The following is a 25523-nucleotide window of genomic DNA, read 5'->3' as shown; positions in this document are numbered from 1 at the left end:
ATCACGCATATAGCGGGAACCCGTTAGGCCGCGCACCTGGCTGTCTTCCTCAGCGGCGCCCCGATGGCCAGGTTTGGGGGGACAACGGCGGAGGGTGCGTGTATCACAAGAGACTTAAAAGTTTGGCGCAGCCTCCCCGTCGGGGAATCGAACCCCGGTCTCCCGCGTGACAGGCGGGGATACTCACCACTATACTAACGAGGACGGGCGCTGATCGGCCCTCCTCCGCGGCGGTCCATATGGCCGGGGCGCCCTCTTCCTCTCGCCCGCCCGCCCGCTCGGGGCCGGGCCTCCGCCGTGGGCGCCGCCGCCGCCGCCGAGAGGACCCGCCTGCACCGGAGTCTGAGCACTGAGGCCGGAGCGGTGCGCGCGGAGCGATACTGAGTCTTCCTTTCGCCCCACAGCCGCCAGGCCCGGGGGATGTAGCTCAGTGGTAGAGCGCATGCTTTGCATGTATGAGGCCCCGGGTTCAATCCCCGGCATCTCCACTTTACCTTTTTAAACCTTATTTCATCTTTTTAACGGTGTAAATCGGCGGCGGGTTGGGAAGGCGAGCAGAGAAGGGGACGCAGGCTCCGCCATCAGCAGACCTGAGAAGGCAGCTCCCTGGGGCCTAGTCACAGGTGCCCAGATCCCTCCGCCAGGGCGGTGGGCTCCAGCGTTTGCGGGAGGGAGGGAGGAGGCAGGAAGCTGCGCTTTTAGACAGACACCCCCGGTGTTGGCGCCAGGCAGTAGGAAAACACTGGGTGTTTCCAGGGAGTGTTTTGCAACCGGCCATCCACTCGGTGCCCGATGCCAGGCGGCGTGCACGCACTGAGCACCTACTGTGTGCGCACGCAGCGCCCAGGTGGCCGCCGATCGCCCATTAACCGGCATTTCCTCAGCTCCTGCCCTGGAGGCCGGAGCCCGAGGCTGACAACAAGCAAGCGCTGCTGCGTTTTAGGGAGCCCGAGGGTGGGCGGGGCTGACGGGGGAAGGTGGTGTGGGGGGGCTGCTAGAGATCCTCGGGGCGCCCGCCTGTCTGCAGAAGCGGAGGAAGCGGCGCTGCACCCCCCGAGGCGGAGGGGGGCGCTCCGGGCTGCGGGGACAGAGCCCACGCGCGGGGCTCACAGCATCAGCGAGCAGGGGCTCCGGTCTCCCAGACGCCGGAGGGAGCAGGAGCGAGTCTGGGCGTGAAGCTCCCCCTGGCGGCCGCGCGGGGAACCAGCGATGGGCCCACAGGCTGGACACCACCAGCCAGGCTGGGGGTGGCCGAGGGGAGTGAGGGGCCCCGCAGATTCTGGGGGGGCAGGGACAGGGCTTGCAGACGGCGGGGATGTGTGGGGGAGGCCAGGGAGACCCAGTGGGGGGCGCTCTGGGGCCAGCGGCCAGGCAGTGAACAGGAATAGTGAACATGGCCTGCTGTGTGGTCTGTCTCGTGTCCACGCAGTCCGGGACCCTGGCCTGTATACTGCGGGATCCGCACCAACCAACGGGTTTAGGAAAAGCACCAGGTAAAGGTGGGCGGAGCCTGGCACCCCAGGTGACCTCCCTGACACGCAGGTGAGTGGCAGGTGTGTGGGGAGGGGCACCCCCAGACCACCCATTCAGAGATGCACCAGGACTATTGGACTGCCACGCCAACGTTAAAAAAAATATATATTTTTTTATTGATTTCAGAGATGAAGGGGGGGAGAGATAAGAAGCATCCATCAGCTGCCTCCTGCACACCCCCTATTGGGGATAGAGCCTGCAACCTGGCCTGTGCCATGTGCTTTGACCGGGATTCGAACCGTGACCTGCAGGTTTACAGCTCGATGCTCAACCAGGAGCCAGGCCGGCTGGGCCACGCCAAGATTTAGTACAGAAGGCACTGCTGGGGCTGGCTTCGGGGGCGCCCCTCCTGGTGCCCCCTCTGCAGGCGAGCCTGGAGCCCCGCCCGCCACAGACACCCCGAGGAGGACGGACCTGCAGCTGCCCATTCCCAGCGGCCCGGCGGCCCCAGGCGCTGACGTGGCCCTGTAAGAAGGGGGTCGGTCAGCGTGTGAGAGGACCCGCCGCCCACCTCGTAGGAGACAGCAGTCGCCCCGGGACAGCTGGCGGGCTGCTGCAGGCCGCCTCCCGATCGGCCCAGACCCCCGAGGGCTCCCAGGCCAGAGGGGCCGTGTCTGACGGGGGCTGCGCGCCCCCCTGGTCTCTGGCCCAGGCCTCGGTCCTGCGGCCAGCCAGCGGTCAGCGGTCAGCGGTCGGGGGCCAGGCCTTCTCCACGTCGGCGTGCATGGCCTGCGGGAGCCACTCGCAGTACTCAGCCAGCAGGTCTGCGGGGCGCGGGGGGGGGGGTCAGAGGGGGGGGTGGGACCAGAGAATCCAGGCAGAGCCTCTCCGCCCCGGCCGCCCCCTCCCAGCCCCCCGGCCCCGCGCCTGCCCTGCCGCTCACATCGGGGGCTTTTCCTCCAAGCAGCCAGCAGGGCATCTCGGTTGTCGGCTTTCTCGGCCACCAGGGCTTTAAGGAGACTCTCTGTCCTCGGCTGCAGCCTATGGGCGGGATGGGGGGCGTGGGGCGTGGGGCGTGGGCGTCTCGCGGCCACAGGTGGGCCCCGTCCAGGAGGGGGTACCTCACCCCGCTCCGCCCCACCAGCCCGGGCGCCCAGCAAGGCCGTACCTGGCCCACGTCTTCAGCATCGTGCTGGGGCTGGACAGCAGGCAGGCCCGGTGGGCAGCCAGCCGGGGGCAGACCTGGGGATTGTGAGGGTCAGAGGGGTCCGGCTCCACCCGCCCGCCCGCCCGCCCACCCGCCCGCGGCACAGGAGGGCGCCTACCTGCCCCTCCAGCAGGAAGCGGGCGAAGTGCTTGTAGCGGTCCAGGCCCTCGGGGAAGTCCACCTGCACCGCGGGCAGCGGCCAGCCCACGCGGTCTGAGGGGGGGGGGGCAGTGAGCCAGGCCTCCGAGTCCCTCCCAGCCCGGGCCCGCCCACAGGGACGGGCAGCCGGGGCGGCCCCCCTCCCCCCACACACACACAGGGTGTGCGCCCGGCGGTCACTCACAGAACACGCTGTCCCGGTGGCAGAGCACCCGCCCCCGCTCGGGGCAGTAGGCGGGCGGCGGCTGCTCCCGCGGCGGGCCGAACTGGCAGTAGGAGGGCAGCAGCGCCGGGATCCACTGAACCTCCACGGCCGAGACGCCTGGGAGGGGAGGGCGGGGAGGGTCACAGGGCGCCGCTGCCGGAGGTTCCGCCCGGCTCAGGGAGCTCAGGGGGCGAGGCCGGGGCCAGCCACCCCTCTGCCCCCTTCCTTTCCTTTTTTTAAACTTATTTTATTCACTTCAGAGAGGAAGGGAGATGGAGAGAGAGAAAACACCCATGAGGAGAGAGAATCCTGGATCGGCGGCCCCTGCTCGCTCCCTACTGGGGACCAAGCCTGAACCCGGCCTGAGCCCTGGCCGGGGCTCGAACCCGGGACCCTGCGGCCCGCAGCCCGCACCTTTCATGTACATCTTGGTGGTCTCCACCACCTCCTGGTAGACCACGAAGTCCGGCAGCTCCCGGAAGAGCACGGAGCTGGGGTGGATGAAGACCGGCTGGTCCAGCAGCGGCGTCTGCGGGGAGGGGTGGTGAGCCCAGGGGCTGGGGGAGGGGCTGGTGGAGGGGCGGTGAGCCCGGGGGCTGGGGGAGGGGCTGGTGGAGGGGCGGTGAGCCTGGGGGCTGGGGAGGTTGGCCCCCCCCACTCCGCGGGCCCCACCTTGTAGGCGTTCCTCCACATGTCGTCCAGCAGGTCCTCGCTCTGCACCCTGCGGGCCAGGTGGTCGCCCAGGCCGGCCGCCACGATCTGCCGCAGGCAGGTCACCTGGTGCTCGGACGGCGGCGGCATCTTGGGGTCCACGAAGAGCCGGGCCTCGGGGCACACGGCGTTCACTGGGGGCGGGTGAGGACGTGGGCCTGGGGTGGCGTTGCCCCACGCGCTCAACGGGCAGCCCCTCGGCACCCCGGCCGGCCGCCCACCCACCGCCGTCCCCGGGACACTGCCCCGGACGGCAGGGGCTGCACGGAACTTTCCGGAATGCTGCTCCCGCCTGGAAAGCAGTGGGATCCAGCCAACTGCCTGCTCGCCCACAGGGGGGCGCCGAGCACAGTCCAGGCCAGGGGCAGGACCACAGGGACAGAGGGATGCAGGAGGAAGGGGAGCCTGCTGCCCGCAGGGCCGAGGGCCGTGACCTCAGAGGCCCAGAGGCGCCCCGGACCGGCTCTGGGGCCATGACCTACGTCAGCCAGCAGGTGGAGTGCAAAATACCGAGTCTGCGGGTCGCGGGGAGCACCTTTACACAAGGGGGGCTCTGCCGGACGGGGAGTGGGGGCCGGGAGCCGGGGGCGCGGGGGGGGAGTACCTGCGGTGGTCAGCTGGCCCCGCAGACGCCGGATCTCCAGCATGGCCTTGTACCGCAGCCCGTGGGCCTCGCAGAACTGGGGCGAGCAGCCCGCGTACTCGCAGGCCCCCACGGCGCCTGGGGAAGAGGGCGCTCACAGCTGTGCCCCGGCTGCCCCCTCCGCTCCCCTGCGCTCCCCTCCCTTCCCCCGGGCTGTCCCCTCCCCTCCTTTCCCCCCTGGCGGCCCCCTCCGCTCCCCTCCCCTCCCCTTCCTCCACGCGGGCACTCACCCAGCAGCACCCTGAGGTCCCCGAGCTTCAGGGCGGCCCCGCGCCCGGCCCAGGCCCTCTTCGCCTGCGCCACGCGGGCCCGCTTGGCCTTCAGCGCGGCCAGCTCCTCGTCGCTGGCGGCCGGCCTGCGGACACAGCACAGCCCGGTACCGCCCTGGCCCCAGATGACCCCAATCCACCCCCAGCAGCGATGAACAATGGCTGCTCCGGCCCAGCGCTGCAGGTCTGAGGTCAGTGTGGAGCACCCCGCCCGGCCCGGCCGGGGCTCGCCGGGCTGGTCTGGGCACCGAAAGGTCGCTGGTTCGGTTCCCGGGCAGCCCCGGCGAGACCCTGGCCCGGCCGCCCACCTGTCCAGCTCCTCGAACAGCTCCCGCACGGTCATGGCGGCCACGATGGTGATGGCGTAGGGCAGGCAGCCGTCGGGCCGGCTCAGCGCCAGCATCTTGGCGTAGCGGGGCGCCACGGGGAAGGTGGCCATGGTGCGGCCCAGCGCGGTGATGGGGCAGCTCAGCCGGGCCCTCTGCAGCTGCTTCATCCTGGGGCGCGGGCGGGGGTCAGCTTGGGGGCGGGCGGGGGGGCGGGGGGGGCTGAGCACCGCGGGGGGGGGGGGGGGCCGTACCTCTCCGCCCTGGGGGGCGCCTGCAGGGCCCCCAGCGCCCCCAGCAGCTCCTCGGCGGCCAGCAGGGCCTCGGCGGGCGGCGGCGTGGGGAAGGGGAAGTTGACCACCCGCTCGATGCCCAGCGCCTTCATCTGCAGCACCAGGTCCTCCACCGGCCGCCGCGCCATCTCCGGCGGCGGGAACGGCTCCAGGTCGCTGAACACGGCCGAGGAGTACAGCCTGGGGACGGCCCGCTCAGACCGAGGACGGACGGGGGACCCCGGACCCGACTCCGCCGGCCCCCTGCCCCGCCCCGCTGCTCAGGGGACCTCCCTCCGGGACGGGGTGGGGGGCGGTGGCTGGAGGGCCACAGAGAGCGGGGGGGGGGGGGGGGGGGGGGGAGGGGGGACCAGGACGCGGGCCCCCCTCCCGCCCCGGGGGGGGCCGGCCGCACCTGTAGCAGTGCCCGGGCTCCGTCCGCCCCGCCCGGCCGGCCCGCTGGTCGGCGGCGGCCTGGGACACCCAGGACACGCGGAAGGAGGACACGCCGGTGACGCGGTCGTAGTGGCGCCTCTTGACCCGCCCGCAGTCCACCACGTACTTGATGCCCGGGATGGTGAGCGACGTCTCGGCCACGTTGGTGGCCACCACGCACAGCCGGGTGCCCTCGGGGGGCGGCTGGAAGACCTGGGGCGGCAGACAAACCCCGAATCGGAAGGGGCTCGTGGGGGGCAGGGCCGGCGATGTCTCCCTCCGGGCGGGGCCCGGCTCTGCAGCAGGAGCCGGGGTGCACGCCGCCCCGGCCCCCAGGAGGCCCCTGCGCCACCGGGTGAGCCGCCCGCTCGGCCCCCGATGCTGTGGGCCCCGGCCTCGCCCAGCCCCGCTCACCTGCGCCTGCTTCTCGGGGGACAGCAGCGAGTACAGCGGGAGCACGTGCAGGGGCAGCGAGGCGTCCGGCGGCTCCTCCCCTGCGGAGGCAGACGCCCTGGCACCCAGCCCCGGCCGGACCCGCCTCCCCGCCCCGCGCCCGGCCTGCTCCGCCCCGGGCCCCGTGGCAGCCGCACTGCGGGGCGGGCTCCGCCCTCCGGACCAGCACGGCGGGCGGGGAGGCCAGGCCTGGTGGACGGAGGCTCCGAGAGGCTCCCCCGGCCCCTGCCTGACCCAGATGGGGGGCCACCCCCACACGAGGCCTGGAGGGGCCGCTCGGGGCCTCGGGGGCAGGGCCCGGGCACAGAGGCCCAGCGGGCACGCCCTGGAGGGCACACGCCTCCCAGCGGGCCCCGAGGCCGGGCCGTGTCGGGAGCGCAGGGCTTGGGGCCCCGTGCTCGTCAGGAGCGGGAAGCCGAGCCCCCGAGGGAAGGGGGGCCGCACCTCCATCTGCCCCCTCGTCCCCCAGATCCAGGTCCAGGTCGGAGCCCAGCGCCGCCTCCTCCTCGTCCATCTCCGCCTCCCTGTCCTCGTCCCCTTCGCCCGCCGGCAGCACCGAGTAGCTGTCCAGGCTGATCTGCGGCAACGCCTGCGGGGAACGAGGCCTCAGGACCCCCGCATGCAGGTGCCGTGTGCAGGCATGTGCTGTGTGCAGGCGTGTGCCGTGTGCAGGCGTGTGCTGTGTGCAGACGTGTGCCATGAGCAGACGTGGGCCGCGAGCAGGCGTGTGCTGTGAGCACAAGGTCCAGCCGGCCACCCTCCTGGGCCCGTTTCCTCTCCTAGCACCTGGGAGGCTCGGGACCGCTGGCTGGCACACGGAAGCAGGGGCCCTGCCTGGCGTGTCATGCGTGCACAGGCGGTCAGTGTGACTCAGTAAGGACCCTACTGCCCAGGCGCTCAGGGGACATGCGGCGGCACCAGGCCCCCGGGCACGTCAGAGCCACAGGCCTCCACCTACCGCCGCCTGGGCCTTCCGCGCCCGCGCCCGCGACTTCTTAAACCGCCGCGTCTCCTCCGGCGTGTCCGCGGGGCCGTCGTCTGGAAGGGGGGGGGGGGGCGGTGAGGGGGCACCCGGGGGGTGAGGGGGCGTCCGGGGGGCGGGGGGCGGTGAGGGGGCGTCCGGGGGGCGAGGAGGGGGGGTCCGGGGGGCGGTGAGGGGGGGTCCAGGGGGCAGGGGGCGGTGAGGGGGCGTCCGGGGCGGGGGCGGGAGGCAGCCGCCCCGCCGGGAGCGGCCGGGTACCTGGCGGCCGGCGCCGGGCGTGCGGGAAGGCCCTCCGCAGCCGGCGGCACAGGGCGTGCACCTCGGCCTGCCCGGTCAGGAACACCAGGATGCCGCCGGCGGGCAGTGTGCGGTGGATCTTGCACACCTTCTGGAAGCACTCGCCGCTGTAGTCCTCGAGCGGCGTCCGCTTGTTGAAGTGCACGGTCACCGGGAACTGCCGGGCCTCCACCTGCGGCCACCACGCTCAGCCCGGCTCCCGCCCCCGCCCCCCTCCCGGTCTCCGTGCGGAACCCCCGCCGCCCGGGGACCGGCCCCCTCCGCCCCCGCCCCCGCCCCCCGGGGACCGGCGGCGCACCTTGACGACGGGGGGCGGCGTGGGGAAGAGCCGCCGGTTCTGCGTGAAGTCCTCCACCCGCAGCGTGGCCGACATGATGAGCAGCTTCAGCGGCAGCAGCCTCTGCGGGCGGCAGGCTGGGTGAGACCGCGGCCCAGCCTCAGCCCCGGCCAGGCGGCCAAGACCCAGCAGAAGGGGGAGCCGTGGGCCAATAGCCCCCTCGTGACAGGGGGCCCTCAGCTGCCCAGGCCGGACCCGGGCTCCGAGGGGCAGCAGGGAGGGGGTGTGGGGTGTATGGGGGTGGGTGGGGGTTTGGTCACAGCCGGGCCGCAGCAGCCGATGCGGATGGAGCCCGGCCCCCCGCGGGGCCCGCCCGGGGACGAGGGCCCAGCCCCGCCCACCTTGGCGCGGAGCGCGACGATGCGGGACAGCAGGCCGACCAGGATGTCGGTGTACACACTGCGCTCGTGGGCCTCGTCCAGGACCAGCACCGTGTACCTGCGCAGCAGGAAGTCCTGGGGGCGGGGGCGGCGTCAGGCAGCCCGAACCTCGGCCCCCGCCCCCACCCCCCCTTTGGGGGCCGGAGGAGCGGCCGACCTTCTGGATCTCCCTGAGCAGCACGCCGTCCGTCATGAACTTGATCCTGGTCTCCTCCGTCACGTTCCCCTCGTAGCGGATCTGGTAGGAGACGACCCTGCGGGGCGAGCAGGAGGGCCCCTGAGGTCCCGCGGGCTGGGGCCCCTGAGGGATGCCCCACCCAGTGCCCTCGGGATGGACGAGGGCTCAGAGCCGCCCGCCCGGCTGACCCTGGGCCAGGCCAGGGGACCATCCCCCGACCCCCGGCCCCAGGAGGCCCCTCACCGTGACGACAGGTTCATCTCCTTGGCCACGCGCTGGGACATGGCCACGGCGGCCACACGGCGGGGCTCCGTGACGCCGATGACGCCGCCATCGCTGGGGGAGGGAGGACAGGGCCGGGAACCGAGTCAGGACGCGCCGACGCGGGGACGGGGTGCACCGACAGCCCCCCGGAGCCACACGGGGGGCCGGCGGGGCGGGGACCGAGCTCCGCGGACTCTTGGCCCACCTGGCGAAGCCGGCCTCGTAGAGGAACTGCGGCACCTGCGTGGTCTTCCCGCTGCCCGTCTCCCCGCACACGATGACGATGGGGTGCTCGGCCACCGCCTCCATGATGGCCTGCTCCTCGGACAGGATCGGAAGCCGCAGGCGCTCCTCCTGCGGGGCGAGAGGTCAGCGGGGGACCGCGGGGCAGGGGGACGGGGCCTCTGCTCCCACAGACACTGCAAGGGCAGCGGCAGGCTGGCCGGGGAGGGCAGCCCGGATGGAGGGCGGCCGTCACCGGCGGGAGCGGGCAGCCTGCCGTCCCCGGCGCCCTGTTAACACCGGAAGCCTCACCGGGGCCTCACCGGGCACCGGCACGAACCTGCATCTCTGGGGAGCGGTGCACGGGGACGAAGACGGCGGGCTTGGCGGGGGGCCGGGGCAGGGCGGCGGCCGCGGCCGGGGGAGCCGGGGGGCCGCTGGGCTCCGAGCCCTCCTCCACGGCCCCCGGAGGGGCAGGCGGCAGAGGCGGGGCCGCCATCCCGGGACCCGCCTCCACCGGCTCGGCGTCCAGGTCCTCGTCCTCGTCCGGCTCCGGCTCCGACTCCACCGAGGACTCGGACTCGGACTCGGGCTCGGACTCCGACTCCCGCAGCCGGCGCTTGCGGTGGGCGCCGCTGAGGCTGCTGACCCTCTCCGGGCCCGGGGCCGCAGCCTCGGCCGCCTTCCTGCGGGAGAGCCAGGGTCAGCCGCGCAGCAGGACCCGCCACCGGGCAGATGGGCGGGCGGGCGGCCGCAGGGCCGGCGACTCACCCCCGGGCGCGGTACAGGCGGCCCCCGGTGCCTAGCCTGGACGTGGTGAAGTAGAGCCGCAGCTCCTCCTCCGGCACTTGCACCTCGCTCAGCTTCTGCAGCATCTCAGCGCGCTGCGGGCGGACACGCGCGTCAGCCACGGGGCCGCCAGCCACGGGGCCGCCAGCCACGGGGCCGCCAGCCACGGGGGGTGTCACAGCCTCTGCCCAGGGAGGTGACCCTCCCGTAGCTCTCCCCAGACCGGGCATTTCGGGGCTGAGACCCCAGCCCCCGTCTGTCTCCAGGCTGGAGGGCTGGCTCAGACCCCTCGGGCGGGCGGGCGGGCGGGCGCACCTGGCTCTTCTTCTCCTTCTGCTCCACCACCCTCTGCAGCGCCTTCCGCTCCTTCTTGGTCAGCGGCCGCTTCGCCTTGGGCGGCGGCGGGGCCTTCGTCCTCCTCTTCCTCCTCGCGGGCAGCACCAGGGCGTTGCTGGCATCGACGCCTTTCAGTGTCTCCCGGTCTGAAAGGACGTGTCTGTGTGATCCTCGGCCCCAGGACCAGGAGTGCAGCTGCTGGCAGCACCGGGGCTCCCCATTAACGCTGGCTTCCTCTGGGGACCCCCCGACCCGGCCTGTGAGCCCCCGAACGCTCACTCGGGACCGGGGTGCGGGCCCAGCGGTCCTGTGTCCGCTCAACTCCTCCGCCCAGAACCTGCCCTGGGTCCCGCTCTGCTGAGGGCCAGGGTGCCTCCACCCCAGGGTGGGGTGGGGGGCGAGGAAACGGGTGGGGGGCAGTGGGGCCTGCTCCCAGCGGGTCTGTGAGGTCAAAGCTGTTCTTTGATATTATGAGGCACCAAGTTTTATTTTTTTTTAAATCAATTTTTAACTGATTTCTGAGAGGAAAGAGAAAAAGAGAGAAACATCAATGATGGGAGAGAATCATTGATCAGCTGCCTCCTGCATGCCCCCCACTGGGTCCAAGCCCTCAACCCAGACATGTGTCCTAGAGGAGAATCAAACTATGGCCTCCTGGTTCATAGGTCAATGCTCAACCACTGAGCCACACCGGCTGGGGCCCTGCCCCCATTTTTTTTTTTTTTAATTTTTAAAAAATATATTTTATTGATTTTTTACAGAGAGGAATGGAGAGGGATAGAGAGCTAGAAACATCCATGGGAGAGAAACATCAACCAGCTGCCTCCTGCACAGCCCCCACCGGGGATGCGCCCGCAACCAATGTACATGCCCTTGACCAGAATCTGGGACCCCTCAGTCCAGAGGCCGAGGCTCTATCCACTGAGCCACACCTGCCAGGGCTGCCCCCATTTTTAAATTTCACTCCACTCACCCATTCTGGCCATCTTCAGGTCTTGACTCAATGCTCTCTCTCTCTCAGCAAGCCTTCTCCATCCGCCTCATGCACCATCACAGCTCACTCATCATCTCTCTGCTCTGTCTCCTTAGGACTCTGTCCACCCCCTTCTGTATGTTTTACCTGTTTGTCTTTGCTGTCTCCTCCCAGGAGCCGCTAACCTCACCAAGGCAGGGATTTTTTTTATTTTTCTTAAGCCTCTCTCTCTCTCTCTCTCTCTTTTATTTTATTTATTTATTTATTTATTTATCTCCTCTCCAGCGTCTAGGGGTTCCTGGCACTTAGTAGGCGCTTCTACTAAAAGGAAGTGCCAAGCAGCCTGGAGCTGAGCCACAGGGTCCGGGCTCAGAATACAAATCAGGGGCAAGGCGCTTATATAACGGAAATGAACTGACTTTCTAGCCCACATTCCCCCACGCTGTGACATTAGGGGAGAGACACCCAGGTGTTGTCCCAAATCCACTTAAGTCAGACTGTCACCCAGCCGGTGGGGCTCAGGGGTTGAGCGTGGACCAATGAGCCAGGAGGTCACCAGTTCGACTCCCGGTCAGGGCCCCGGCCCGGGTGGCAGGCTCGAACCCCGGGGGCGGGCCCGGGCGTGCAGGGGGGCAGCCGATCCATGGTTCTCATCATTGATGTTTCCATCTCTCTCTCCCGCTCCCTTCCTCTCTGAAGTCAATAAAACACATAAAAACTTAGGCTGTCACTGGGCCCCCTTCTTTGGATCATCTTAGAGGGGAGCTCCCTGACCCCTCCCTGACCCCACCCCCCAGGGTGGAGTGCCCTTCGGCTCCCATTGGTCTGCCCTGACCCCCAGGCCCGGGCCCTGACCCCAAACCCAGCCCCCGGACGCCTTACCCTCCAGTTCCAGCAGCACGGGCGGCGGCTCCGGGGGGCCCTTCGAGGGCCCGGGGGCCGCCTGCTGGCGCCCCTTGACGTTGTACCGCCGGCGCAGCTTCCCCATGGCGCCCCGACCCCGCTCGGACCCGGCGCGGACGCCGGCAGCGGACCCCGCGAGCCCAGCCCACGTGGGTTCCTGCACTACCGCTCCGGGCGGAAAACTTCCGGGCTGTGTTCTCGCGAGAACTGGGATCAACCGAACCGCCCGGGGGGCGGGGCCGGAGGCGGGGCCAAGAGGGCGGGCGGGGCCTGGCTGGAGCCTGGGCGGGGCCAGTGAGGAGGTCCAGTTTAAACCATCCTTGGAAATAATGCTTTTCCTGAATCCTGTAGTTATCTTGCAAAAAGAACGGTAATACCGTGTCGCCGTTTTTTTTTTTTTCCTGTTAAAAGCGTTAACCCATGAAAGGCAAACATTTAAATCATATCATTAAAATAAAAAGCTGAAGACACCAGGAGTTATTTTATTTTTTAAAAAATATATTTTATTGATTTTTTACAGAGAGGAAGGGAGAGGGATAGAGTTAGAAACATCGATGAGAGAGAAACATCGATCAACTGCGTCCTGCACGCAACCAAGGTACATGCACTCGACTGGAATCGAACCTGCGACCTTTCAATCCAAAAACCGACGCTCTACCCACTGAGCCAAAACAGCTTTGGCTAGGAGTCATTTTAGACATTTAGAAAAGGTAAAGTTATTATTTATTTATTTATTTATTTATTAATGTTCGATTCCCGGTCAGGGCACAGGCCTGGGTTTCGGGCTCCATCCCCAGTTGGGGGCGTGCAGGAGGCAGCTGGTCCATGACTATTTCTCATCATGGATGTGTCTATCTCTCTCTTCCTCTCCGAAATCAGTAAAAATATATTTAAAAAGCCGAAACCGGTTGGGCTCAGTGGATAGAGCGTCGGCCTGCGGACTGAAGGGTCCCAGGTTCGATTCTGGTCAAAGGCATGTACCTTGGTTGCGGGCACATTCCGCCGTGGGGGGCATGCAAGAGGCAGCTGATCAATGACTCTCTCTCATGGATGTTTCTAACTCTCTATCCCTCTCCCTTCCTCTCTGTAAAAAATCAATAAAATATATTTTTAAGATATATTTATATTTTTTTAAAAGTACACATATAATACTTTAATTAAAAAATGAGAAAAAAAAAACCCGCAAAACTATTGGTACTGAAATAAATATGTAATCAGTAAAAAAAAAAAAAAAAGACTGAAACCCTAACTGGTCAGGGCGGGCTTCCGGGGGTGGGGGTGGGGAGACACGGCGACCTCCGACCCGTGCCGCCCGCTCCCGCCAGGTCGGAGGGGGCGGGGCTAGATACGGGCGGGGCCTATGCGCGCGGGGCGGGCCCATCGGTGGGCGGGGCCGGGCGCCAGCGCGCGGGGCGGGCGGGTGGCGCAGCGCGGCGGCGGCGGCGGCGGCGGCGGCGGGCACAGGCGCGCGCGGCTCCCCAGCGCGGTCCCCGGCGCCTCCGCGGCCCCTCCTGCCGGCCCCGCGGCCCCCGGCGCGGCCCTCCCGCCCGTCCTCCTCCCCGGACCCCGCACCTCCGGCCCCGCGATGGGCGCGCGCGCCGCGGGCTGGCCCCGGGCCCGGGCCGGGCTGCTGCTGCTGCCGCTGCTGCTCGCGCTGCTGGCGGCGGGCGCGCAGGGGGCGCGGGGCCGCGGCGGCGCCGAGAAGACCAGCTACCGCCGCGCCGCCGGCCCCTTCTGGCCCAGCGCCGCCAGCCTGCTGGGCGAGGACAACGTGCGCGCCGCGCAGAAGGTGGGCGCCGCCGCCCGCGGCCCCCGTGCGGGCCGCGCGCACCTGCGCCCGGGCCCTGCGCGGCCTCCGGGGCCGGGGGCGCCGGGATCGGGGATGGGGGCACCGGGATCGGGGATGGGGGCACCGGGATCGGGGCTGGGGACGCCCGGGACCGGGCCGGGGGCGCCGGGAACGGGGGTGCGGAGGCGGCCTCCGGGGCCGGGGGCGCCCGGGACGGGGTGGGGGCGCCCGGATCGGGGTGCCTCGCCTACGTCCCCCTGCCCTGCGGCCAGCGCGGGGCCTGGCGGCGCGGGTGCGGCAGGGCCTCGGGGCCCCCCCTCGGCGCCCCGCTTCTCCTCGGAGCGGACCTTGCCCCCCGGGCGCCAGGGCCGGGCCTCCGGGCAGCGCTGACGCGGCCGCGCCTCATCCTCACCCTCCGCGTGTGAATGGGCCCCTCTGTGAGCCAGGCACCCTGCCCCCCTCCCCGGGACCCCACATTTCCTCCCCCTGGGCCCTCCTGTCTGATGTGGAGACATTTATTTTTTAAAAAACACCAAAACGTTTACTTTACAAGAAAAGGAAGAAGCGATGCGGCCGTCCTGTCGCTCAGGCAGCTGTCACCCTCGGGCGGGCCTCTCCGGGGGGCGATGGGTTCCGCCCTTTAGGGGTTCAGGGGCCGCAGCCCCCCGGGAGGAGCCCAGAGAGGCGCCCCGCTCCCGCTGGGCCCTGGGAGGGAGCTGGGAGGGACGGGCCGCCGTTGGGGCGAAAGTTCACCCGCTGACTCCCCAGGAGGAGGAAGTGGCCGGGCCCAGCACGTGCTGATGGGCTCCCCGCGCACAGCCTCCATCCCTCTGGGTTCGGGGACCCGGAGGAGTTGGGGCTCCACCGCTTCCAGACGGGGGCTGTGGCTCAGTCCCCTCGTCCTGTCCGATGGGGACAGCCCTGCCGAGTGAGCTGGTGACTGAGGGGCCGGACTTCCCCACCAGGAGTCATGGATGCGTTCCTATCGGCCAGGGCACCCGGCGGCCGGGGCACCCAGCAGCCAGGGGACCCTTCAGCCAGGGCACCCATCGGCCGGGGCACCCGGCGGCCAGGGAACCCAGCAGCCAGGGCACCCAGCGGCCAGGGCACCCGGCGGCCGGGGCACCCATTGGCCGGGGCACCTGGCGGCCAGGGAACCCACCGGCCAGGGCACCCATCGGCCGGGGCACCCGGCGGCTGGGGCACCCATCGGCCAGGGCACCGGCAGCGTTGCCGGGCTGGGCTGGAAGGACCCGCACTGACAGGTGTACAGACCCCTCATGGTGTCCTGTTGGTCTGTGTAAACTGTTCTGCACCTTCTCCCAATCTCTCTCTCTCCTCACCCGGGGACATTTTCCGTTTGTTTTCAGAGAGAGAGGGAGAGGCAGAGAGAAGCATCAATGTGAGAGAGACACACTGATGGGGTGCCTCCTGCACGCGCCCCAAACAGGACCTGGGCCAGGGAGGAGCCTACAACCAGGGTACGAATCTAACCAGGGACCCTTGGGTCCGCAGGCTGACACTCCATCCACTGAGCCGCACCGGCCAGGGCTGCTTTTATTTTCAAAGAGCCTGCATTCCCTTATAGGTATAGAGATCCTCCCTCGTCGGTTTTCGGTCTGTTTTGCACTGTGTACGTACGCTGTTTTAATTTTTCCATCAAAATCTGGAGCTCGGACCTCCGTGCCGAGAGCAAATTACGTGAAGGCTGTCCCACCATTTCTCCGCCCCTAACGGCGGCCGCGTTATCAGTTTCCTGTCTTTGCCCCTTAAGCAAGGCCCCAGGAAAGCCTTCCTAGGTGGCTGGTTTTTTTCTCTCTTTGGGGTGTGTGTGCACTTAGACAAATTCATCTGCAAATCGTTAGAAATAGAATTGCTGAGTCGAAGGGTCTGGTCTGTGCATTTTTAAATTTGTACTTGAATTGTAACCGGGGCCCTTTCCTGCAGGGTAAGCATGTGAGTTCCCTCTCTCACCCACACACACACACACACACACACACCCGCCAACCTGTCCGGCACACCCCACGTGCTAACTGCTGGGCTGACCTCTGACTACGCACAGTCAGAAAAGCTGGGTGTCTGCTGAGCCCTCTGTACGCAGTTCCTTTGGGGGGGCTGGGGTGTCTTCTTTTTAATCAATTCTCTCTTTTATTTTTCCTTCCCGTTCATAAAAATATGTTTTTGTTGCTTTGAGAGAGAGAGAGGAAGGTGGAGGGAGAGAGAGAAACATGGATGTGAGGGAGAACCATCGGCCGGTTGCCTCGAACGCACCTTGGCTGGAAACCAGCTGTCCTCATTTGGTTCCTAGGCCGATGCTCGACCGCTGAGCCACACGGGTTCCAAATGCCCAGCCAGCCCCCCGGGGGCACGTATCCGCCACACCTGAGCCAGCGCGCACGTGTGCGGGGACCGCTGCCCGGAGCAGCACAGACCGGGCACACCTCGCGCCCGTGAGCAGGGCATCGGTGAGGCCGCGGGCGGGCGTCACAGACCCGAAAACCAGGAAGCGGCCCTGCCGGCGTGGCTCCGTGGCCGAGCGTCCACCCAGGAGCCGGGAGGGAGGTCACTGGTTCAGTTCCCTGTCGGGGCGCCCCGGTTGCAGGCTGGATCCCCCATGTGGGGTGTGGGGGCGGCGGCGTATCCATCTCCCATGGATCCTTCTGTCTCTCCCACTAGCTCTCACGCCAAAGGGTCCCGGGTTCGATTCCTGTCAGGGGCAAAGGCGTGGGGTGCAGGTTCCCTCCCAGCCCTGGATGGTGTGCCTTTTGGAGGCAGCCAGTGGCTGTGTCTCTCTCAGATTGATCTCTCTCTCTCTCTCTCTCTCTTTCTCTCTCCTTCCCTCCCTCATACTCTCTATAAAAGTCGATGGAAAATGTCCTCAGGTGAAGACTAACAACAACAAACTGATAAAGAAGAGACATCTGGCCCTAATCGGTGTGGCTCAGTGGACAGAGCGTCGGCCTGCGGACTGAAGGGTCCCAGGTTCGATTCTGGTCAAGGGCATGGACCTTGGTTGCAGGCACATCCCCAGTAGGGGGTGTGCAGGAGGCAGCTGGCTGATGTTTCTCTCTCATCGATGTTTCTGACTCTCCCTCTCCCTTCCTCTCTGTAAAAAATCAATAAAATGTATCTAAAAAAAAAAGAGACATCAGGCCAAGGACAGCAGACCCTCGGCCAAGGGCCAGCAGAGGGCTCCGGGCCGTCGGTCGGACGAGGGCAGGCGGCCCTGGGTGGGCGGGGGGCGCCAAAGGGAGGTGGCACTCATTTCGTTCAGTTCCTGGCCCAGGACAGAGGGTGCCGGCTCACAGGTCCCCGGGGCCGCCGGGGCCGTGGTGACCACGGCTCTGTTCCCGCTGACGCGCGCGGTGAGCTCGCTGGGCCCGGCCGCGGCCACGGCCGGCCGCTCACGCCCTCTCCGCCCCGCAGGTGCTGACCAGGCTCACGGAGAAGTTCGTGCACAGCGTGGACGTGTTCCTGGACGTGCTGTGGAAGCTGTGGGTGGAGATCCTGGACGTCCTAGGCCTGGACGGTAGGTGGCGCCGTTCTGCCCGCTCTGTCCCGGCCGGTCTCCCAGGGTGACTGGAGGCAGCTGGTGGATGTTTCTCTCGATGTGTCTGACTCCCTATCCCTCTCCTTTCCTCTCTGTAAAAAAAAAATATATCCATAAAATACATTTTAAAAAAACAGAGAGAGAGAGAGAGAGAGAGAGACCTAGATCCTAAGAGTTCTTAGGCAAGCAAAAAACTTTTTTCCTTTTTTGTATCCCTCTGAGATGACGGACGTGAACTGAGCTTACTGAGGCGCTCACGTCGCCCCACACGTGTGCCATGGTGATCCCACACGTGTGCCATGGTAATCCCACACGTGTGCCATGGTGATCCCACACGTGTGCCATGGTGATCCCACGCGTGTGCCATGGTGATCCCACGCGTGTGCCATGGTGATCCCACGCGTGTGCCATGGTGATGCCGTGAGCTCATGTGGTGTGGGGCCACGTCTGTCTCAGCCGGCCAGCGGGGAGCAGCGTGCTGGCACAGGCCGTGTGCGTGTTCCCGTGTGAGGCCGAGGGGAGCGGGCGTGAGCGGTGCCTCACTGCCATCTCCCCTTTCCTGTCTGACGTCTCCCGAGCCGCACGCAGGAGACGAGGGCCCTCCGTGTGGGGTGCCCTCCCAGCAGGGCTGGCTGGGGTCAGAGCCCCGCCGGCAGCAGCCTCAGGGAGGCGCCTGCCGCTCTCACGGGGCAGGGGCAGGTGGCGGGAGGCAGACGGGTGACTGCAGCGCCGGGTCCCCGGACCCAGGCCCTCCGTCTTTGTGCTCCCCAGTCAGTGACTTCTCTCCCCTCATGGCCCGAGACACCGGCTCCCAGTCCTACTATCGCATCCAATTCCCGGCAGGCAGAGGGACCGGAGGCAAAGGGCGCCTTCCAGGTACTTTTAGGAGAAAAAACACATATACACACACGAATACACATACACACACACCACACACACACACACACACAAATACACACACACACACCACACACACACACACACACAAATACACACACACACACAAATACACACAAATACACATACCACACACACAAATACACACACACACACCACACATACACACAAATACACATACCACACATACACACAAATACACATACCACACACACACAAATACACACCACAAACAACCAAACACACACACACACAAACACACACACACAAATACACATAGACACACCACACACACACACACAAATACACACACATACACCACACACAAACACACACAAATACACACACACAAATACACATACAGACACACATACACACATACACACACACAAATACACACACACATACACACACATACACACACACACAGCCTCAAAGCGACGACAGAGCATTTCTGCTTCCCTGACCAACACTTTGGTCGCGTCGCTGTAAGGGGGGATTCTGGGAAATGCCTCAGTCCCAGGCAGCCGGGTGTCCAGCCTGCAACGGGGCCTTGGTTGCTGTAAGAGACGAGAAGGGCCCTGGCCGGTGTGGCTCAGTGGATAGAGCATCAGCCTGCGGACCCAAGGGTCCCGGGTTCGATTTTGGTCGAGGGCACGTGTCCTCGGTTGCAGGCTCCTCCCCGGCTCAGGCCCTCCATGTGTGTCTGTCCTGTCGATGTTTCTGTCCTGTCCGCACTTCTCTCTCTCCCTCTCCCTCCCGCTCTCCCTAAGGACCATGGGAAAACATCCTCCGGTGAGGATGGGGATGGGGATGAGGATGAGCAACAGCAGCAGAAAGGAGACGGGGAGGGAGGACGGAGTCCAGGAGGGCGGGCAGATCCCCCCGGGGCTCAGCGGGAAGGTTCCCGGGGCCCGGCCGGAGGGCTGAGCCGCCCGTGACCGGCCGCCGTCCTCTCCGCCCGCAGTCGCCAACATGTCGCAGTACCTGAGCCCGGCGGCCATGGCCGGCAGCCCTGCCCGGGCCGTGGTGTTCATCGGCGTGCTGATGCTGGCCTACTGGTTCCTGTCGCTGGCGCTGGGCCTGGCGGTGGCCGCCATGCACCTGCTGTTCGGCCGCTGCTTCTGGGCGGCGCGCGTGGCGCTCTTCTCGCTGGCCTGCGTGTACGTCCTGCACAAGCACGAGGGCGAGCCCGAGGCCGCCGCCCTGCCGCTCTGCTTCGTGGTGGCCGCCTACTTCATGACGGGGCCCATGGGGCCCTGCTGGCGCGGCCCGCCCGGCCCCCCGCCCGGGCCCGGCCTGGAGGAGAAGCTGGAGCAGCTGGACGCCCAGGTGCGGCTGCTCAACATCCGCCTCAACCGCGTGCTCGAGGGCCTGGACGGCGCGGCCGGCGGCAAGTGACTCCCGGCCGCCCGGCCGCCCGCCGCGCCGGTGCCCGCGCCCCGCCGGCAGCAGAGGCGGCGGCGGCGGCGGCCGGCCGACCCCAAACTGTCCCAATAAAGGTACCAGAGCCCGGCGGGTGCTCCCTGAGGGTGTCTCGGCCGTGCAGCCTTTCGGGGGGCCCGCCGGGTGGGGGGGTCCGCGGGGGAGGAGAGGCCCTGCAGGCTGTTCAGTCACAGACGTGTGTCCGGTGGAGCATCTCTGGGTATTTCCCCTCCCCTCCCCTCCCTCCGGGGAGGAGCCTGCAGCCCAAGATACAGGCCCTTGACCGGAATCGAACCCGGGACCCTTGGGTCCACTGAGCCACGCCGGCCAGGGCCCTTCTCGTCTCTTGCAGCAACCAAGGCCCGGTTGCAGGCTGGACACCCGGCTGCCTGGGACCGAGGCATTTCCCAGAATCCCCCTTCGGATCCCCCAGCGCTCGGAGGACATCTGTAAGGCGGTTTTTGTAAGACAAAGGCCGGTCCCGGTCCCGGCTCCTCACCCGTCCCCTGGAGGGGAGAGGACACTCCCTCGGCGGTTCGGTTCGGAGAAGGGACCGGCGAGCGCGGCGGCGGCCGGCCTTCTGGGCGGACGGCGGCTGCATCGGTCCACGCCGGCGCCTCCGCATGCGGACAGCCCGGCTCAGGCGGAGGACGCCTCTCCTGGGCCCGGAGGGACCCGCCCGCCCCTGCGATGCTCTTCATGGGGAGCTCCTCCTCCTCCGAACACCCAGTGTGTGCCCGCTCTGTCCTCGGATGTGTCAGGCTCCACGCTTTGTACAGGAACAGAAAGACCACCGGGGCGGGCGGAGAGAGGTCGTGGGGAAAACACGGGCTCGGGGGCTTTGGGCGTGCCCGTGGCTCCTGTAATCCTCACCCAGGGTGTTTCTCCGTTGATTCTGAGGGGGGTGGGGGGAGAGGAGAGGGAGAGGCAGAGAGACACTCCGATGGGTTGCCTCCCGCACGCGCCCGCCCAGGCCAGAGACCGGGCTTCTGTGGGGCCTGTTCTTACCCCGGGGAGCCTGGGGTTTTTCTTCTCTCTGCATTCCATGGGCGCTCGGGGGGTATTTGACCTCCCGCCACCCCCCTCCGTCTCCGTCTCCGTCCTCCCTTTTGTACGTGGGAGATGTATTTTTGTACCGTGTCCCACGCCTTGAAGAGAAACCTTTTCTATCTCCGGGGGGCTGCGGGCGGGGCATCACGCATCGCTCCGTGTGACGTGGACATCCTGGTGAGAGCCGCCGCCGCGTCAGCGAGGCCCCTGGCTCTGGGCGTCCCGTCCGCGTTCCCTTCCCGCGGCTGCGGGAGGACCAGGGGCAGAGGGCAGTCCGGAAAAAAAAACACACAAAAAAGGCTGGAGTGTGTGGTGGCTGTGTGGGCCCCGACGCAGACGGGGACCTCGTGCCGATGGCTCCAAGCGGAGTGTTCCGGTCCCACCTGCCTCTCCCCGGCCGCCGGCATCCGGGTCCTGGGAGCTCAGAGGTCGCTGGTGTGAGTGCCAGCCGGGGGCACGGATGGCAGGCTCCACCCCCAGCAGGAGGCAGCCGATCAATGAGTCATCCCTGTTGCCTCTCTCTATCCCGCTTTCTCCTCTGAAATCAATAAAAATATATTTAAAATAAAACAAAAAACACAAAAGAAGAAGCTCCTGAGACCATTTCCCTCCCCCCAACTTTATTTTTCTAACAAGAGATCGCTGTTCTGCTCAGTCTCTGTCCCTGGCCATTGGAGTTGTTGGACTCTTTTGCTTGTGAATAACAGAACTTCCACGGAGCGGCCAGATTAGTACCTCTGGACGCATAGTAATCTGGCCACTCAGTATATATCTCAGAGGCCTGGTGCAGGAATGCGTGCATGGGTGGGGTCCGGCCGGCCTGGCCAGGGGCAGGGGGCATGGGCAGTTGGCCTGCCTGCCTGCTGGTCGCACTCCTGACCGAGGGGACCGTTTGCATAGTAGCCTTTCATTCTGTAGGACAGACACAGAGTGGCCAGATGATTATGTGTTCATCTGGCCGCTCCGTGCGTATCTGGTTGGGCAGGATCTGACCCAGTCCCCGTACACGTGGTGTCAGGCGGCCCTCGTGCGAGGCCCTGCACCCGGGCACGCAGACAGACGGGTCCGCGGACCGCCTTCCACGCTCTGCTCTCCCGTGACCCCTTGCCGCGTGGCAGCCTCGCGGGGACCAGCGCCGCCCTGTGGGGGCATGCGAGGTGGGTCGTCAGTTGCATCTGAAAATCGGGCGATCGATTCCCGGCGATGGAGACGGTGATTCGTGCCCCCTCCAGGTTCGGCTAAGCCATTTCTCTTGTCGTAACTGGAAACCCCGCTGGTGAGGTGCCCACTGTCCACAGCGCGTTCCCGATTCCGTACGTTGTGCACATTTGATAGAGCGTTTAACTTGACATTGACTATCCATCACCTGACTTGAATATAGTCGTGTGTGTGCGCGCGCGTGTACGTGTGTGTGTGTGTGTGTGTGTGTGTGTGTGTCTGGTGTGCACAGTTTTAGTGCCATGAGCCTTGGGACGTCGATTCTACAAATATTGCATATAGACCTAAATGTATAGTAAGGCTTGTTTGTATTCTTTTTGGCAAAGTGATACATTCCTGTGATGAAAAATAACTGGCTTTGGTGTCGTGTAGAGATCCCTATAAGCTGGTTTCAGCACAGAATTAAACTATTGTGAAAACGACAGCTTAATAAATGTCTTATTGTAATAACTGGCCGTTGTATGACCTTCTGAATCTGAGTCCTCCCTCCCGGTGAGCCTGTGATTCTGTTCTGCGTCCGAGGAGGTCAGGCCGGGTTCACCGGGAGAGCTTGCGGGGGCGGGGCCATCAGGTAAAACGGGATGCCTGGTTCAGAGTGCATTTCAGGTAAACGACTAACACTTTAACTTTTCTTAATCCAGCCAAAACCGGTGTGGCTCAGTGGATAGAGCATCGGCCTGTGGACTGAAGGGTCCGAGTTCGATTCCGGTCAAGGGCATGTACCTGGGTTGTGGGCACATCCCCAGTAGGGGGTGTGCAAGAGGCAGCTGATAGATGATTCTCTCTCATCGATGTCTCTAACTCTCTATCCCTCTCCTTTTCTCTCTGTAAAAAAATCAATAAAATATATTTTAAAAAATACAACAAAAAAAACACAACATACCATTTCTTTAAAAAAAAAATTTTTTTTTGTTAATCCTCACCTGAGGATATTTTCCCCCGTTTATTTTTAGAGGGAGAGGAAGAGAGAGGGATAGAAACATTGAGAGAGAAACATCCATCAGCTGCCTCCTGCATGCCCCTATTGGGGATCGAGCCCACAACCTGGGCAGGGCACCCTGACCTGCTGGCTCATGGTGGGAGCTCAACTAGGGAGCCGGCTGGGCTGTTGTAAAATGCTAAGCGGTAGCTATAACCCCCAGAAGGAAGTGCTCCTAGGGTCGGTTAAAGGATATGAAAGGTCCTTATCTTGGTATGAGTGGGCTGCTGTATACAGAAACTAGTGGCCCAATCTGGGACATCCCTCTCGCAATCCTAACTACTCACCTGCCTGCCTGCCTGACTGCCCCTAACCACCCTGCCTGCTAGCTGCTCGACCCCAACTGCCCCCTCTGCCAGCCTTCCCACCCTCAACTGCTCCCCCTTGCTGGCCTGATCACCTCCAACTGTCCCCTCCCTGCCAGCCTGATGGCCCCCAACTGCTCTCCCCTCCTGGCCTGATCCCCCGTACCCTGGGCCCCACCACCACGGCTTCTGTCCTGAAGGACGTCGGGAAGGTCTCCCGGCCCAATCAGCATATCCCCTTTTGTTAGTCTGGATACCATGGATTGGGGCGCAAACAGCAAGCATTCGTTTATGACGGCGCTGGAGGCTGCAGGCCGGGAACAGGGTGCGGGTGTTTGGTGTCTGGTGAGGGGCAGCTTCCGGCTTCTCTGCTCTGTGGCCCTTGAACCCTGTCCCCTCTCTCTCACTAACCGAGTTCCCGGATGTTCACTTCCTTCTCTCTGACTGGGCGGGGGGGGGGGGGGGGTCCCCTCCGGGCCCCCAAGCGCTCGGGGTCCTCCCATAGGAGGAGCCCCCCACCCCCCGTGCATCTCCGAGCGCAGAAATGTTGGGGTCACCGCGTCCCAAGCGCACACCCCTCCTCCGGCCCCGCGGGGTGGGAACCGGGGCGCCCCGCAGCCACGTGGGGCGGGACCCACTCGCTTTGGTTGTCAAGGTGACAGCGCGCGGCCTTCCCGGGCGCAGGGTGGCCCCGCCCCGCCGCTCGGCTCCCATTGGGCACGCCCTTTTCAGGCTCTCCCTCGGGATTGGCTGAGAGGCGCGGGCCCCATGTGCCGGAACGCCTTGCGATTGGCCGGCGCTCGGGTCCTGGCGCGGCGGCCTGGGCTGATGTGGGGCCAGCTCCCCGGCAGCCAATCGACGTGCGAGCTGAGAGTGGTGCGTGCGCGTCGTGCGGATCCCTCCGCCGCCGCCGCCGCCCCCGGCCCGGCTGCCGGGCAGGGCGGGCGGGGCGGGCGGGACCGGCGGGACCGGCGGGACCGGCCGGGCGGGTCTCAGGGAGGCCGGGGGACACGCTGGGATGCCCAGCGGAGGGGGAACGAACAGCGCGGGGCAGCGTTATCAGAGCGGACTCTGCCTGTTTCTAAGCAAATGGAAACTCTGGCTTGGCATCCAAAAGAATAATAATAAATAAATAATAATAATAATAATAATAATAATAATAAAAAGAGGGATCAGGTTAGGGAGAGGTGGAGGGGATAAGAGATCAACCGAAGGACGTGTATGCATGCATATAAGCATAACCTTGGACGCAAAACTCTGGGGGGGAGGGGGAGGGCATGTATGGGGGTGGGGTGGGGGGCAATGGGAAGATATTTACACATATAATTAATTAAAAGAAAGAAAGAAAGAAAGAAAGAAAGAAAGAAAGAGGGATCGCTTACCCTTTGGGGAGGCACGGATGGGCCTGGAAGATACCATGCTGAGCGCAATAAGCCAAACGGAGAAAGACGTGACCTCACTTCTGTCTGGGATCTGATGAACACAGGGAACAGACGGCCATACCTCCCTGTGGGGCTGGGGAACGAGAAGAGACAAACCGAAGGCCTTGTGTGCTTACACACCCGCCCCTGGACACGGCCGAAGGGCAGGGAAGACCTGGGGGCGGGGGTGGGGGGCGGTGGGGGCTGGGAGAAGGTGGGACGCATGGAGCTTGCAGGCACAGAGAGGCATTCAGGGTGACAGATGGTCACTGTGCCTGCCCCGTGCTTCTCGCTGCCACCCGCCTCGCTGTCCCAGGCGCAGGCGGGAGACAAAAAGCAAACACGTTCGTAATGGGGCGATCTGGTCTCGCCTGGCAAGGAAGCAGGCGTGCAGGTGGCCTGGGCGGGGGCGGGGAGGGGGATGGTAACAGGGTGTTGGCTGGCCGTGGCGGGGTTAGGGGGGCAGACCAGTTGTGGGGGTGACATGACGTGGGAACTGATGACAAATGACATGAGGCATCCGGCCGGGGGTGAGTGTGCAGGGAGAACCGGACAGGTGGCCGGCTCCTGACAAGGCCCTGAGGCACACTGGGCACAGCCGGACGGGGCCGGCCTCACAGGACCTTGGGCTTGTAGGCACAGTGCGGTTAAATCCGTTGGCACCCTAACCGGTTTGGCTCAGTGGATAGGGCGTTGGCCTGTGGACTGAATGGTTCCAGGTTCGATTCCAGTCAAGGGCGTGTACCTTGATTGCAGGCACATCCCCAGGGAGGGTGGTGTGAGAGGCAGCTGATCGATGTTTCTATCCCTCTCCCTTCCTCTCTGTAAAGAATCAATAAAAAATATATAATAATTAATAATAATAATAATAATAATAATAATAAAGCCGTTGGGAAGTTGTGAGCGAGGGAGTGATGTGACTGACTCCCATGGGGAAAGGAACATTCTAGCTGCCCTAAGGTGACTGAGGGGGGTTGGTTTGGGGGTGTTAGGGGATTTTGCAATAGTCCCCTTGGGGTATGTGGTGGCTTGGAGTAGTTGGAGAGGTGGGGACGATAAGAAGGGGGATGGAGAG

At 65.4% G+C, this 25523-nt stretch overlaps 2 protein-coding genes and 1 long non-coding RNA gene across 3 annotated transcripts; 1 reads left to right on the top strand and 2 right to left on the bottom strand.

Moving 5' to 3' along the window:
• Positions 1-1627: 1627 nt before the first annotated feature.
• DHX37 (DEAH-box helicase 37) lies at positions 1628-12003 on the bottom strand. Its single transcript, XM_084867414.1, has 25 exons — positions 11794-12003; positions 9918-10084; positions 9585-9697; positions 9154-9499; positions 8797-8945; positions 8571-8663; positions 8307-8403; positions 8111-8224; positions 7731-7832; positions 7394-7604; positions 7112-7191; positions 6598-6742; positions 6115-6194; positions 5681-5913; positions 5248-5466; positions 4976-5164; positions 4629-4753; positions 4360-4476; positions 3717-3889; positions 3459-3573; positions 3024-3161; positions 2799-2893; positions 2642-2715; positions 2417-2514; positions 1628-2297 (listed from the first exon to the last, which is right to left on the bottom strand). Exons 1-25 carry the CDS (start codon positions 11897-11899, stop codon positions 2212-2214), a joined length of 3465 nt encoding a protein of 1154 aa, XP_084723540.1. The 5' UTR covers positions 11900-12003; the 3' UTR covers positions 1628-2211.
• A 1251-nt stretch (positions 12004-13254) lies between these two features.
• Positions 13255-22193, top strand: BRI3BP (BRI3 binding protein). Its single transcript, XM_084867467.1, has 4 exons — positions 13255-13603; positions 17030-17132; positions 19018-20893; positions 20974-22193. Exons 1-3 carry the CDS (start codon positions 13400-13402, stop codon positions 19449-19451), a joined length of 741 nt encoding a protein of 246 aa, XP_084723593.1. The 5' UTR covers positions 13255-13399; the 3' UTR covers positions 19452-20893; positions 20974-22193.
• LOC311613778 lies at positions 13719-17017 on the bottom strand. The gene is made up of 3 exons (XR_014793517.1): positions 14826-17017; positions 14698-14745; positions 13719-14585 (listed from the first exon to the last, which is right to left on the bottom strand). It is a non-coding gene; the product is annotated as an uncharacterized lncRNA (long non-coding RNA).
• Positions 22194-25523: the final 3330 nt, after the last annotated feature.

Source organism: Pipistrellus hanaki (assembly GCF_964339955.1).
Source record: "Pipistrellus hanaki genome assembly, chromosome: 19".
Taxonomy (NCBI): domain Eukaryota; kingdom Metazoa; phylum Chordata; class Mammalia; order Chiroptera; family Vespertilionidae; genus Pipistrellus; species Pipistrellus hanaki.
The sequence above is the reverse complement of the archived record's forward strand: the minus strand, read 5'-3'. Positions and strand labels throughout refer to the sequence as shown.

What these genes read in the sequence shown, in the direction of transcription:
- DHX37 (XM_084867414.1), bottom strand. Translation starts at nt 11,899, where the DNA reads ATGGGGAAGCTGCGCCGGCGGTACAACGTCAAGGGGCGCCAGCAGGCG. An exon ending in GCTTCCTGCTGGAGGGGCAG is followed by an intron (nt 2,716 to 2,798) that starts GTAGGCGCCCTC and finishes CACAATCCCCAG; the next exon opens with GTCTGCCCCCGGCTGGCTGC. An exon ending in ATGCTGAAGACGTGGGCCAG is followed by an intron (nt 2,515 to 2,641) that starts GTACGGCCTTGC and finishes TCCCGCCCATAG; the next exon opens with GCTGCAGCCGAGGACAGAGA.
- BRI3BP (XM_084867467.1), top strand. Translation starts at nt 13,400, where the DNA reads ATGGGCGCGCGCGCCGCGGGCTGGCCCCGGGCCCGGGCCGGGCTGCTG. An exon ending in ACGTGCGCGCCGCGCAGAAG is followed by an intron (nt 13,604 to 17,029) that starts GTGGGCGCCGCC and finishes TCCGCCCCGCAG; the next exon opens with GTGCTGACCAGGCTCACGGA. An exon ending in GGACGTCCTAGGCCTGGACG is followed by an intron (nt 17,133 to 19,017) that starts GTAGGTGGCGCC and finishes CTCCGCCCGCAG; the next exon opens with TCGCCAACATGTCGCAGTAC.